This window comes from Lemur catta, chromosome 8, assembly GCF_020740605.2.
Source record: "Lemur catta isolate mLemCat1 chromosome 8, mLemCat1.pri, whole genome shotgun sequence".
NCBI lineage: Eukaryota > Metazoa > Chordata > Mammalia > Primates > Lemuridae > Lemur > Lemur catta.
Window position 1 is genome coordinate 8,043,102 of NC_059135.1, and position 12,591 is coordinate 8,055,692.

The 12,591-nt window shown below is 43.9% G+C and overlaps 1 protein-coding gene across 1 annotated transcript in view; it reads right to left on the minus strand.

Moving 5' to 3' along the window:
* Window positions 1–8,008: 8,008 nt before the first annotated feature.
* The window catches only part of CAB39 (calcium binding protein 39), a 79,425-nt gene continuing 74,842 nt past the window's right edge, over window positions 8,009–12,591 (minus strand). The window contains exons 8-9 of the mRNA XM_045559329.1: window positions 11,186–11,329; window positions 8,009–10,561 (exon numbers count right to left, since the gene is read on the minus strand). Of these exons, the coding sequence (XP_045415285.1) occupies window positions 10,373–10,561; window positions 11,186–11,329 (333 nt within the window). The 3' untranslated portion in view covers window positions 8,009–10,372. The remainder of the gene's footprint in view (window positions 10,562–11,185; window positions 11,330–12,591) is intronic.

Genomic DNA, 12,591 nt, shown 5'->3' on the forward strand with positions numbered 1-12,591 from the left:
ACAACTAAAGTAATTTCAACCTTTGGAATAGAAAAGTAAACTTTGGGTTTCAAATGTTGCCAACTGAAAGAGTTCTCACTTAAAAGTCTTAACCATAGTTTATCTTATAGGGATTGATTAAAGGGCAACAATAGGAATACTATCCTATATTCTCTAAAAATAGAAAAAGAAATAAATTTACTTTTAAATGAGTTATATTTGTAAAACATGATCCTAAGAATTGTAATTCCATCGAGCTTCCATTTGAACAACTGTATAATCACATATCCACAGCATTGAAATTAAACAAGAGAACATTGAAAATTGCTTTAATGGAAAGGCAACAAATTGTTATGATTTTAGATCAATAGAGAAAATTGTTAAAAATAACAAAAACATTATATTTACATTATCTAGAAATCAAATCAGATGGCAACAACTTACTAATAAGATTCACATTTATAAGATGTATATTTATTAAGCACAATCCTAAGAATTATACTTCTATCAAGATCACTTGTGTTATTGTATAATTACTCCAATAATAACAAACAAGAGAAAAAAATTATTTTAGAAGAAACACAAAAATGTATCCTGTGTTTCTGAATTATTTTAATGGACCTGTTAATGGCAATAAAAATTTGCTACCTGCAAATAGGATGAAATGGAAGCCATTAACTTAAAAGAGTCACATTTAAATAAGGATCATTGTAAAACAACTTAAGATTTATAGTCCTGGCCGGGCGCGGTGGCTCACGCCTGTAATCCTAGCACTCTGGGAGGTCGAGGCGGGTGGATTGCTCAAGGTCAGGAGTTCAAGAACAGCCTGAGCAAGAGCGAGACCCCGTCTCTACTAAAAATAGAAAGAAATTATCTGGCCAACTAAAATATATATAGAAAAAATTAGCTGGACATGGTGGTGCATGCCTGTAGTCCCAGCTACTCGGGAGGCTGAGGCAGGAGGATTGCTTGAGCCCAGGAGTTTGAGGTTGCTGTGAGCTAGGCTGACACCACCACACGCACTCTAGCCTGGGCCACAGAGCAAGACTCTGTCTCAAAAACAAACAAACAAAAAAACATTCCTTTCTTCCTTGGCAATCCTTATCGTGTGAATAAGTGGATCTTTATGCAGTGAGTAACTAGACCTAGGCTGAAACTCCCTTGTGGTTTTGGTAACAGTTTTGGTTCCCTGACTGGGGAGGTGCGTGGCTCAGTGGGTGTGGAGTGAGGAGAGGCCAAGAGCCTCCCTCAGCAGCTGCCTGGCCGTGTTTGCCGGAGGGAAGCCTTGAACTCCTGCCAGTCCAAACTATTATCCCAGTCCCGACTCCTTTCTTGGAAAAATCACCAGCAAGGCCAATACCATGGAGTAGCTCAGGCAGGGAGCAGTTTCACAAGAGCAGCTCTTTACTGTTGGATAAAACAGGCCTGTCTCCTAGAGTGGAGAGAGACACCAACTCACTCAGTGACTGACCCTCTTTCTCTTGACTTCTTGGATTGTTTCCTTTTTATGAGCCCAATCTTGGGGCAGGCTCTTGGGAGGTGTAGGATGTTATCAAATGATCAACAGGTGTCCTCAAAATTCCATCTGTATATATGAGCTCTCTCTAAGAAAGCCCACCTGGGAGGGGTGGTGAATCGCAATGCAGATTCAAGCTAATGGGATATTAATTACCCTTAGGTTACTCTAGGTCACTTTCTAAATCTTATGCCTGGGCTGGGGAATTCCTACATTTGTAAAGCATGCCCTCCTTCCCCAGGTGTAGCAGTTGCTCAGGATAGGATTAAGGGTGGGGCAACACCAAAATGGAGTGCCTGCCCCAATCCTTCTTCCCAGGTGGAGCAATTGCTCGAAACAGCACCAGAACAGGGAACCCTTGTCCCGAGAAGAGCCAGAGATCCTAACTACCTACGTAACAGTGCCTGGAGTTCTGAGATAAAAGCTATTGAAACTTTGTGTGTGTGGGTATGTGTTTAAATGCATTTTGTGTATGTACATGTATTATATACTCTGTCTACCTGGTACCAAATTGGCTTATAAATAAAAAGAGCCCTCATAAATTAAATAAGTCCAAATGCTTTTCAACTTCATGTGAATTTAGTAATCTTTGGTAAATAAGCTGTTTTTTAAAAAAATTACTGGTAAAATAAAACTAAAAAAAAATCTTCAAAATTGTCAGCATACATTTTTGCCTATGTTTATTGGTCATTTTCATATTTGAAAGTGTCAGAAGTTATAAAACTATAAACCTAGCCAAAACAAAATGATGTTTGTGTGATAATTAAGACTAATTTAATAGTATTGGTGTAATGAAAACAGCTGACTCTCCTGAGTTAATGGCAAAAATATCCATGTGTTTAACTTTAAGGTTCTTGTTTAGGTAAAAGGTAGGCATGCCTAAACAAAAATGAGTGTCAGTATTAGCATACATAAAACTGTAACTAATGATAGCACAAAACCAGAAACTTATAGTCAAAGGCTTATGAAGATATTTTTGTTTTGGTCTGTTAATCCTAGTTGCAGGTGCAGTTTCTTTCATTGAACTTTACTGTCTGTGGAAAGGTGCACACAAAATCTGTTTCTGATTCACTCTCTCATCTGATAGTAACAGTGATGTTAGGGATTTAAAGCTGCCCTGGGAGCTGTAGTTACAAGAGCTGAAATCGAATTGGAGGCTTCAGTTGTCTTTCTGGACTGGCTTCCTCTTGGTGTGTTCTGAGTACTGGTGGCGAGCTAGCTGGTTGTTTTGGGGGGATCATAAACAACCTGTACCTCATTTCTCTGAGCAACTGGATGTGGTAACAAAAGGATGGCCCACTTGCCTGAGAGTGGGGGCTGCTACTTATGATATTTTACACCATGTGTGATGTGTCACCACTAGAACAAAAGGGAGGCTTTTGATTAACAGCCAGTGGCTGGAGGGATAAATATCAGGCTACTTTGTTACCAATCCTAGTGCAACTCTGAAGGTGGTGCTCACCTTAAATCCGGCCACCTTGTTACCTGTGGACTCTTGTTCCCCATTCCATGATCACATTCACATTATTGACCAAGTGTATTCTAATCCCCCGGGTTTGACCAAGCAGCCCGTCAGACCCGGGTGAGGAGCTCTCTAACAGATGGAAGCCGCACTATGGAACAGGGATGGTGCAAAGCTGGGTGTGCTGTGGTTACCCGCCGACAGGTAATTGAGTCCTGGGACATCTGCCCAGAAGAATAAGTTAATTGCACTAACTAGACTGATCTAAATGTGCCTTTATGGTGGTACCTGCTCATAAAGCTATTTGGAAGAAACGAGGGTACCTTACCTCTGAAAACAAGAAAATTAAACATGGGCCACACGTTGAATTATTAAAAGCCGTTTTACTGCCCCGGGAGGTAGCTGCCATGCACTGCCAGGGACATCAGAGAGCTGTCTGTGGTAGACTTGAGGGCCAGAAAAGCAGCCTGGCAATTGTCCAAACAATTGGTCTTAATCCCCTCCCTCCACTGGACAGCCAGGGGACCCCTGTTTGAGGTAGCTGCCATGCACTGCCAGGGACATCAGGGAGCTGTCTGTGGTAGACTTGAGGGCCAAAAAAGCAGCCTGGCAATTGTCCAACCAATTGGCCTTAATCCCCTCCTTCCACTGGACAGCCAGGGGACCCCTGTTTGTACAATTGTATGTTAGTAAATGTTTCCCCACCGTCTACGGGAATTGATAACACACCAGGTCCCAGAGGGACAGGCAAACAGGTGTTGTTGGTGCACCCTCTGAGTATATTTTTGTCTGTGGGGTCGATGGAAATAAATCCCTTGGGCCTATGATTGTCTGTCGGTATTGCTTAGTAATAATCGATGCTTTCATTGGAGCATGCCTTTCCCATCTTCCATCATTCTCACCTTATCCTTCAGAACTGTCCCCCTGGTCTAGTGACTGAAGCCTAATGCTTTCCCAGGGAACCACGGCGTCTGGACTTTCTCCCAACGCTTAATCATTTGTTTCCATCGAAATCACCCGTCTCTTGGCTGCAGGCTCACCTGGGCTTGCAGTGCACGTTCGCTTTCGCGGCGTGGTCATGGGGCGAACAGACTCGCATAATCGAATGAAAAAGTTAAGACGAAGGCGCTGCGGCGCGTTGGCGACCGTGTCACAGTGACACCGGCCCCCAGTGTGAGGACGCGGCACCTGCTTAGCCACGCGGTTTGCTGACATGCGCGGAAGAAACTAGTTCCCGGATTAACTTAATCATGTAATTATAAATTGCCCCTGTGGGAAGGCTTGGGAGCCCGTTCATAAGCGCGGGTCTGTGATCCGGGGACAGCCTGTACCTGGTCCGCACTCCACGCTGTCGTGGGAAGTCAGGAAGGTCTCAGGGACAGGACGAGAGAAAAGACGGCAGGGAAGAACTAAGGAAACCTAAGCATGGACCGAATAGTGTATCGATATTGGTTCATTCCCTGCAAGGAATGTGCCGGAGTAACGTGGGATGTGAGTAACAGGGGACCTGAGCGTGCAGTATGCGACATCTCTGTGCTACCTTTGCAATGTTTCTTGTGAATCTAAAACTCTTCCAAAAAATAAAGCTTATTAACAAGCAAAGCAACCCTATACATCTGTCCCTCCCTCTCTCTCTTTTTATAAACTCCGTTGACTGCCTCCACCTTTCTGCTCAGAAAGGTGCCCGGGACGCTCGGCTCCCCCTCGCCCCCCGGCACCCGACACCCCCGGGTCTCCGGGTCCTTCCGCTCGCGCCAAGAACGCGCCGCTCCCCGGGCGCGGCTCTTGCTAAAACCAAAGGGCTCTGCTGCCACCCAGTGGATTCTCTGAAGAATGAAAGCGAGTTGACCGCAGGGAAAGCTCGCAGAGTGCGGGCAGGCAAAGGGGCTCCACCAGGCGTCCCCGAGCTGTTCCAGTACCTTCGGGTGGGCTCCTACTCCACCCAGGCCCTGGCCTCCTCTTCACTGGTCCCCATCAACATTCTTTGCCCCCTATTCCCAATGGTGCAGTCACTTTGTAGGTTTATACTATACCTTTCAAAAAGGTCTTTTGGAAAGAGGCAGAGCGTGCGAGAATCGGGAGTTTCCCAGCTTTGCTAGCCTGTTTGATGACCGTGAAGAACCATTTGGGTGCAGAGAGTGTGTCCCATCCAGCTGTTTTGCAAAGATGGGCGTGTGGAGGCATGGGCAGACGGGGCCTCGGGCTGGGGGTGGCAGGCCTGTGTCTGGGCCCCAGGACGGGCCTCAGGCAGCAGAAGCTGTGGTTAAGAGCAGCCTTGCTGTGCAGGGCCACTCGGGCCCTCGTGTCAGGCTTCCATGCACACATGGTGGCCACAGTCTCTCCTAAATATTGAGGCAAGAGGGACAGGAAGGATGCTTCCAGAGTGGCAGGCGGCAGTATTTTGCTATCCCACTGACCTCCTCTTTTAGGAGGGGGCCCCCTTACCAGACGTGGCTGCTCCCGCCTCTGAGTGAGAAGGAACGAGCATGTCTTAGTTTGGGTTTCTCCAGAAGCAGACCTTGGGACAAGGGTTCCTATGCTGGTCATTTATACGGGATTTGATCCAGGGAAACACTAGTACAGGGTGGGACGCACGCTAGGGAAGGGAGAGAATCTGAAGAAAGGCCTGCAGCAAGCTGGGCAGTACGGTGGGCATTGGAGCCCAGCCCTGCTGTGGACTGTGGACGGCAGAGGCACTGGGGTATTTACCCACCAGCCACCGTCAGCTTCATCAGCTGAAGGCTGCTGCTGGGGACAGCTACTCCTGCCCTTGGGACTGCTGAGGCAGTCACAGGTGTTAGCAAGCAGGAGTGGGTGCCAGGGAGGTTAGGGTGCAGGGCACTGACAGGGTCCTGTTGGTGTGTCGGGATGATGCAGGTCAGCACCCAGCACTACCCCACCCCCTGCATCTCCAAAGGAGCAAGGTCCTAGAAACCAGCAGGTCCCTGATGGCTCAAGGCAAGCGCAGGACAACACAGAGATTCGACTAAGCTTCAGAAGGCACCCCTTGGGTTGGGAAGGACACAGTGGGACCCTCACCTCCTTTTTCTTCACAAAGGTGAGGACTTTGTAAGATAGGGAAATGCAAAGGTCCCCGTGAATGTGTATGAGCAGCGTGAAGCGGTCTTTGCTCCCCTGGAACAGGCTTGGCTGGAGGGGACTTTGTGTCTTCAAGCTCCAGCCCACTGGGGAAGAAAGAGGGAGCCAGCCCGGGTGCAGCCTCCCCTGGAAGCTTCCCCTGGGCCGAAGCCTCCCCAGGTGGCTTGTGGCTCCTCCTGCTGCCACCTTTGCACACCAATTGCATCTCAACCAAATGGGAGACCCAGCTGCTGGAAGTTAGAGCCAGACCATGCTATTTCCACAGAACACCAAGATTTAAGTGCTAAAAATTTAGTACCAAGCAACAGGGAAAGTTCATCTGTAAAACCTGTCAATCTTAGGAACATTGAAAAAGTGTCAACCTTCTGCAGACATCTCTAAGGTCTTACTGAAGTGCTACCTAGGAAAAAAACGTTCAATCAATTGCAGAGGACACAATCTCCTCCAGTGAAACCCGGAGGGGTGCCTATCCTTGGGGATTTAGTTCCCTGGGGACAACCGTCAGGTGGAACACGCCCTGCCTCCCAGCCGCAGTGGGGAGGGGCACTGGGCTGCTGCCTGTCACTTGCCCACACCGGGAACCAGCAAGGCCCCAGAGGCGGCTGTAAGTGCACACATGAAGGCCTCATGCGAACGGTGATGTGGCCTCGTGCAACTTTAGCACCATCCTCAGGTCAGCGTGAACACGGGGGCACTATCCCTGGAGGTTCAAAAGCTCATGTTCTGATGAAGTACCTCTTGGGTTGTAAGTGTGTGGTGGCGGAGGCATGCAGAAGCAGAAACGGTAGCAGGCAAACGCTGGTGGTCACCCGCAGTGGACAGCGGGGATGTGTTCAGGCTGCCCCTGGTCTTTCTGCAGGGAGCCAGCAGCACTGAGTCTGCCGTGTGGGGAGAATCCTACCTGTCCTTCACACCTTCGGAAACCAGATGGTGAGAGCGCGGGCACTGGGCTCTGGAAGATGTGGAAGGCCACAGAAATGGCTGGGGAGAACACACCTTACAAACTCGGGAGCAACTGAAGGGCAGTGTGTTCTGGGCTGTCCCTGTCCTCTCAAATTCTCATGTGAGATTTCTCATTACCTTGGAGTGGCTGTAGCCTCTAGCATGAACCAGGCAACGAGCATTGCAGCCCTCAGGGAGCTTTCTCGATTGTGATCTTGTTTGATCCTCATAAATTAGGTAGGTAAGAATTACACTACCCGTGAGCAGCCTGAGGCTTGACAGTTTGGTGTATTTTGGCAAGGGGGGGAGAACGTTCGACTGGTGACTGTGGTAGGAAGCAGAATTTGAGCTGAAGCAAGAGTCTAGACCTCAGTGTGGTCACCCTCAGAACTGGCAAAGTCACAAGCTATGACTTAATGGGACCCTCTCATCTTGGGGAACTAGGACATACAGTAGACTGAACCGCCTGGCAGAAACAATAACAAATAAGACGCTGTCATTCAGATGAAGTGTTTTTGGCAAGAGACCGTCCCTTGCCTTCACCCTAGAGAATGAAGAGAATCAAGGCAGGGGTGTGCACTACAAGCACGGGGTGCCTGGGCACAGACAAGGGACGTTCTTTCAGGTGCCAGAGTCGCCTCCGTGCTCCCGCGCCACTCTCACCTTCGCTACCATTTCCTGCTGGACCCGTTAGTTCTACCACGCAGTGTTAATAGTAAAAGGTCACAGAGCCCAAGAGGAAGGAAGGATCTACTGCTCAAATGTTATGGACTAAAAAGTGGTGCTAATAAAAGGCATGATAACACTCAGGAGGGGTGAGAGAACATGAGCATGGGGTGGGGAGATAAGTGAAACTGTGCTTCTGTCATATACAACCTCGAATAGGGAAAAAGACGGAGTGTAGTTAACTGTCCTTTTCAGCATGTGACAAAATTCATGCTTGTGTCTCCTGAGTGCTGTTCACAGTGACATGAATGCAACTGTCTAAAATGCATCATATAGACAGACAATGCTGTTTCTCCAAAATTTTATTTTAATTTAAATTACAGGGCCAGCCAGATATTCTGATAAGAAATTTGCTTTTCGTCAGGAGAAAGAAAATGCTTTCATGGCATTGTTAACAAATGTATACATCTCCACTTTTTTTTAAGGGTTAAAAAATCACATTAAGCAACTGCCTTATGTAAAATTAAACCTTTATAACACAAAAAGAAACCACTTCCAGTATAATAGTTTTGGTAATATGAATATATTAAATGATCATAACTTCAAATGTAATTTTTCAGTTTTGAATGTTTTCACATTGCTTTAACAACAAAACCCAGAGTCTTAACTACCTTCAGAGTCCAATGCAAAATAGTAACACATTACTGTTTTCTTTGACACACTGCACCCGTCTTCCATGTAAAAGGCTCTAGTGCTACCATGCAATTGCCAAAGTGGAAGCTGTTTTGTTGTTTAAGTTCTAAGAACTAGCTTGGAAAGGAGAAATTTCTTCCACTTGGTGTCATGTTTTTACACTAATTCCATGACACAGCACGACGCCACAAGAGCCGGAATGCAACATCACAGCCAAGTCTGCCTGCCTAAACATTGGAGATTTTCTTTTCAAGGAAATTAGATTGCTTTCCCTACTTTCAGTATAAAACCATGAATTATTTCACACAGATTCTGTTAAAGACAGTCAGGAAAACCAATTATAATGTAGACTGCCATTTTAATTAAATGGAATAAAATATGTCTATTTTCTGGAGCTATTTTCTTAACTGGTATTCTTTGAAGGAGGTTTTAAAACCTGCTGAAATACCAGTTGGGAAGCTCATTTTACTGGCTGATAAATAATTCAATTAGTAAGAGAGGCTAGCAAAGAGTAATTATATCAATTTCTTAATCAGCTATAGCCATGCTGAATTTGAACTGGCAAACTCTGATTTGTAAGTTGTTAATTGTGATCTTCATATCACTAAGATGAACAGATACCATTCTAATAACTTTACATAGATAGAGTCTAGGAGACATTGTTCTGCCGTGGTCACAGTAACAAAAAAGTGGTGCAAAATCAGTTACTTTGTAAATACTGATAATTTGCAGCATTAAGGAACAGGACATTAAAAAAAATAAATTTCCCCATAGGACACCTATGACTAGGAACTCTTCTTTTCCTAAGAGAAGCCAAAGTTTTAATTATTCAGTTTCACAACTATTGTACTGGATTACTTACTCTAAGAAAGAAAAGGTGCTCTACAGAGGTTTCCCACACACACAAAGAATGAGCATTAATTTAGCATCATCTCTATCATTCATGGATCTGGCAAATTCCTAACTCATTTTAAATGAATAAGGCCAATATTCTGAAGGGAAGTGTGGCTGACTGAGTTCCAGGGCTGTATTTCAGCTTGTTGACGGCACCCCATTAGGGAACTGAATACAAAGGATTGGTTTCCTTATTTTCTTCTAAAAATGCTGTGATACTTAAGTGTTAAATCAGCATTTTCATGAGATCTGAAGTATTTCAATTACATTTGAGCATTCATTTTGTTTTTTTTTGCAAAAACTCAGTATTAGGTAATAGTTACATACTACTACAATAACATTCCTCTGCTGTACAAATTAAACCATTTAAAAGAAATGAGCATTCTAAGAATTATATACAAAAGAAACCTGTAAGCAGGGCTGAAATGAAATGCAAGGTGTTGTTGCTAGCTCTACTGTTTTAAAATACCTTCAAAAAGTAAAATTAACGAATACCCAAGATATCCAGGTTTACAAGTCTTAAGAAAATCAAATGTCAAAAAATTCTAGAAAGCTGTGAAAAGCATATATACATTTTCCATATGAAGCTTCACACTTTTGAGAAGTTGCTAAGTTTCAGTATCAATTTATTCTCATGTCAACTTTATCTGCCCTAAAAGCTCACATCCTGGATACAGCTCCCCTCTGATTTCCTGCAGCGAAGATGCACAATCTGACGCAAGGATACCAGGTGTGTACATGCGCTCACGTCATCAGCAAAGATGAATGCGAACACATAGGTTTAATCTGATGACATCAATGCCCTCTTCTCTAAGTGACACTCTCATCTATACATTTGTCTTCATGAACCCAGCTGTGTTCAGAACTCCTGGAGCAAATGGAGTCTTTGAATTCTGAAATGACACAAAGATCAAGAAAAAGCCCACATGTGCCCTAGTGTGCAAGCGGCGGCAGCTACGATCTCCAACCTGGACTGAAAAACAAAAGGGTAAAATGAAAAACCGTTCACTTAACAGCAGATTAGCAGTAATGTTCCTCATGAATTGGTAAGAGTGCCTGATGCTGAATAGCTAACAGCAAACGCTGAATTTGGATTTAATATTTTAGATGTTTATTGGAAATTAAGCTTCTTGCTGAGCTGGTCTCTTCAAATCCCTGATCTGTTTAACTAAATAGGTCTTCTCATCATTAAACTGCTCATCCTCGGTCCTGTCATTCTGAAACTTGCTGAGGAACTCTATGAGTTTGGTCTGGTTCTTGAGGAGGATGTCTAGGATGGGCTGCGTCTTGTTAGGATTGGCTACAAACACCTGCATGGAGAGAAATCCACATAAGTCACAGAGAAAGAACAAGACACAAAGAGACACCTGAGTTATAGTCACAGCACACAAAAGCACACATCCGATGCTGTCCTGGGGCCGGTGGTGAAGTCAGGGTAATTAGCTTTTGCTTTAGAGGACCTTATTTTACACTTTGGAGAAAAAATAACAACTGCATGTTTTAGCACAAATCGGACTGACAAACTCATTCTGCCAGCCCTGAAATACAGGGGTTAGTATTAAACATAGATTTTGATTTTAGAATAAAATGGGCAGAAATTATTTCTGAGGACGGGAAGTCAGATTGGATTTTAAGAATAAAACCTCTATGGAAAGCATTAATAAATGCTGTGTTTTGTGATTAATAATCTTCTATGCTGAAGATAAATGACACTCTTCTATAAATAAACTGCTTTGTTCCCAAAACAAATGGTATGCCCTGTTTCTGAGTCTTTCTGTTTAAATGCCAGGCACCACACAAATACGACAATTGACTGAACTGAACTGTTATCACTTAGAATACCAAAATGAGGCTAATAATATTTCAGTAATTTGTAAACGAAAGGAGATTAACAACTCTGGAGGAAAATATTGCTTATGGTTTTAGTACTGTACCTTAAAAACGTGAAAGGCCTCAAACTGGATGTTACGACTTTTGTCTCGTAGAAGGTTCATCATTAATTTGAGGTTCTCAGGTTTACTGATGTATTTTGTCATAATTGTGAAGTTGTGTCTATCTAATAGTAGTTCGCCCAGAAGCTGAGAAGACATTTAAACGATTACTCTTATGTTATCATTAAGATTTAAAGAAAAAGCAAAGTGAAAAAACATAATTCATTTTATAATCATCATTATAAAGCACAGAATATTGACAGGCACTCAAAAGATTGATAACTGAACTGAATTATGACCTAAAAGCCATCAAGTGTCTATTTTCTGCCATTTGAATACCTACCTACCTTTCCCTTAGGAGTTTAAATCTACGGTAAACCTGACACTGGTCTCTGTAGAGGACATTCAAGGCACCTCTGGCCCAGGATCAGAGCCTGTTGGAGCCTACTCTTTAAATGTGCATTTGTGTTAGCTCACTAAAAATAAATAAAGAAAATGTACAGAAGGAAGGTTATTGATAATTCCTGTTAACTAACCATAAACCTAAGCTTAATTTTAAAAAATTTTATCTAGGTGAACTTAACAGGATAAAGGGGCTTGTGTCCAAAGTTTCCCATGCACTCACCCCTAAACATGCCAAAGTTATTATTTATTGATACATCGATTCAGAAAGGTTTGTAAAAGTGAGTGCTTTTCTGTTCCCTTTTCAGTAAAGTATCTTGAAGATAATCCAATTTTTCTTATTGACTCCTCATCATCACTAATGATATAAATTAAGCTAAAAACATCTGTGTTTACTTCAGGGCTTACTGATTTCCGTAGAGTTGATTATGCTATATAAGCTCATAATTTTAAAATTGTCACTGCTTATTCTAGATTTTTCTTTTTCAAAAACCAGCAGTTAATTCAGGTTGGTAACATGCCAACCTCTAGTCAAGGTTGAATGTGCAGGCTGCACAGTCTCCGTGGAGTAGGCACCAAGCTGTCCCTATGGACAGAGGTAGGAGCAGAGAGCAGGTGAGAGCTCGGCCCCTGGCGCCAGCCTGCCTGAGTTCTAATCTTGGTCCCCCCTTCTTGTCAGCTCTGTAACCTTGAGCACGTTACTTAACTTCTCTGTGCCTCAGTTTCATCGTCTGTACAATGGGGGTGGAGAATAGTGCCTACATCTCATGAAAGCATAGTGAAAAATAAGTTAACATGTGCAAAGCACATGTTAGATCTGTGTCTGAAGAGACATGGGTCGAGGTCTACGGGAAGGAAAATGCATGAACGGAGTCTCTGTGCCTCGGGTTTTATTGCTTTTGTTCCTTCCTTTTTGGGTTCCTGGGTATGCTCTAGATAACTGATCTCTTGAAAAGTAGCTTGTCACCGTATTAAATAAAAAATAATCTGATGTGCAAGACAAATCT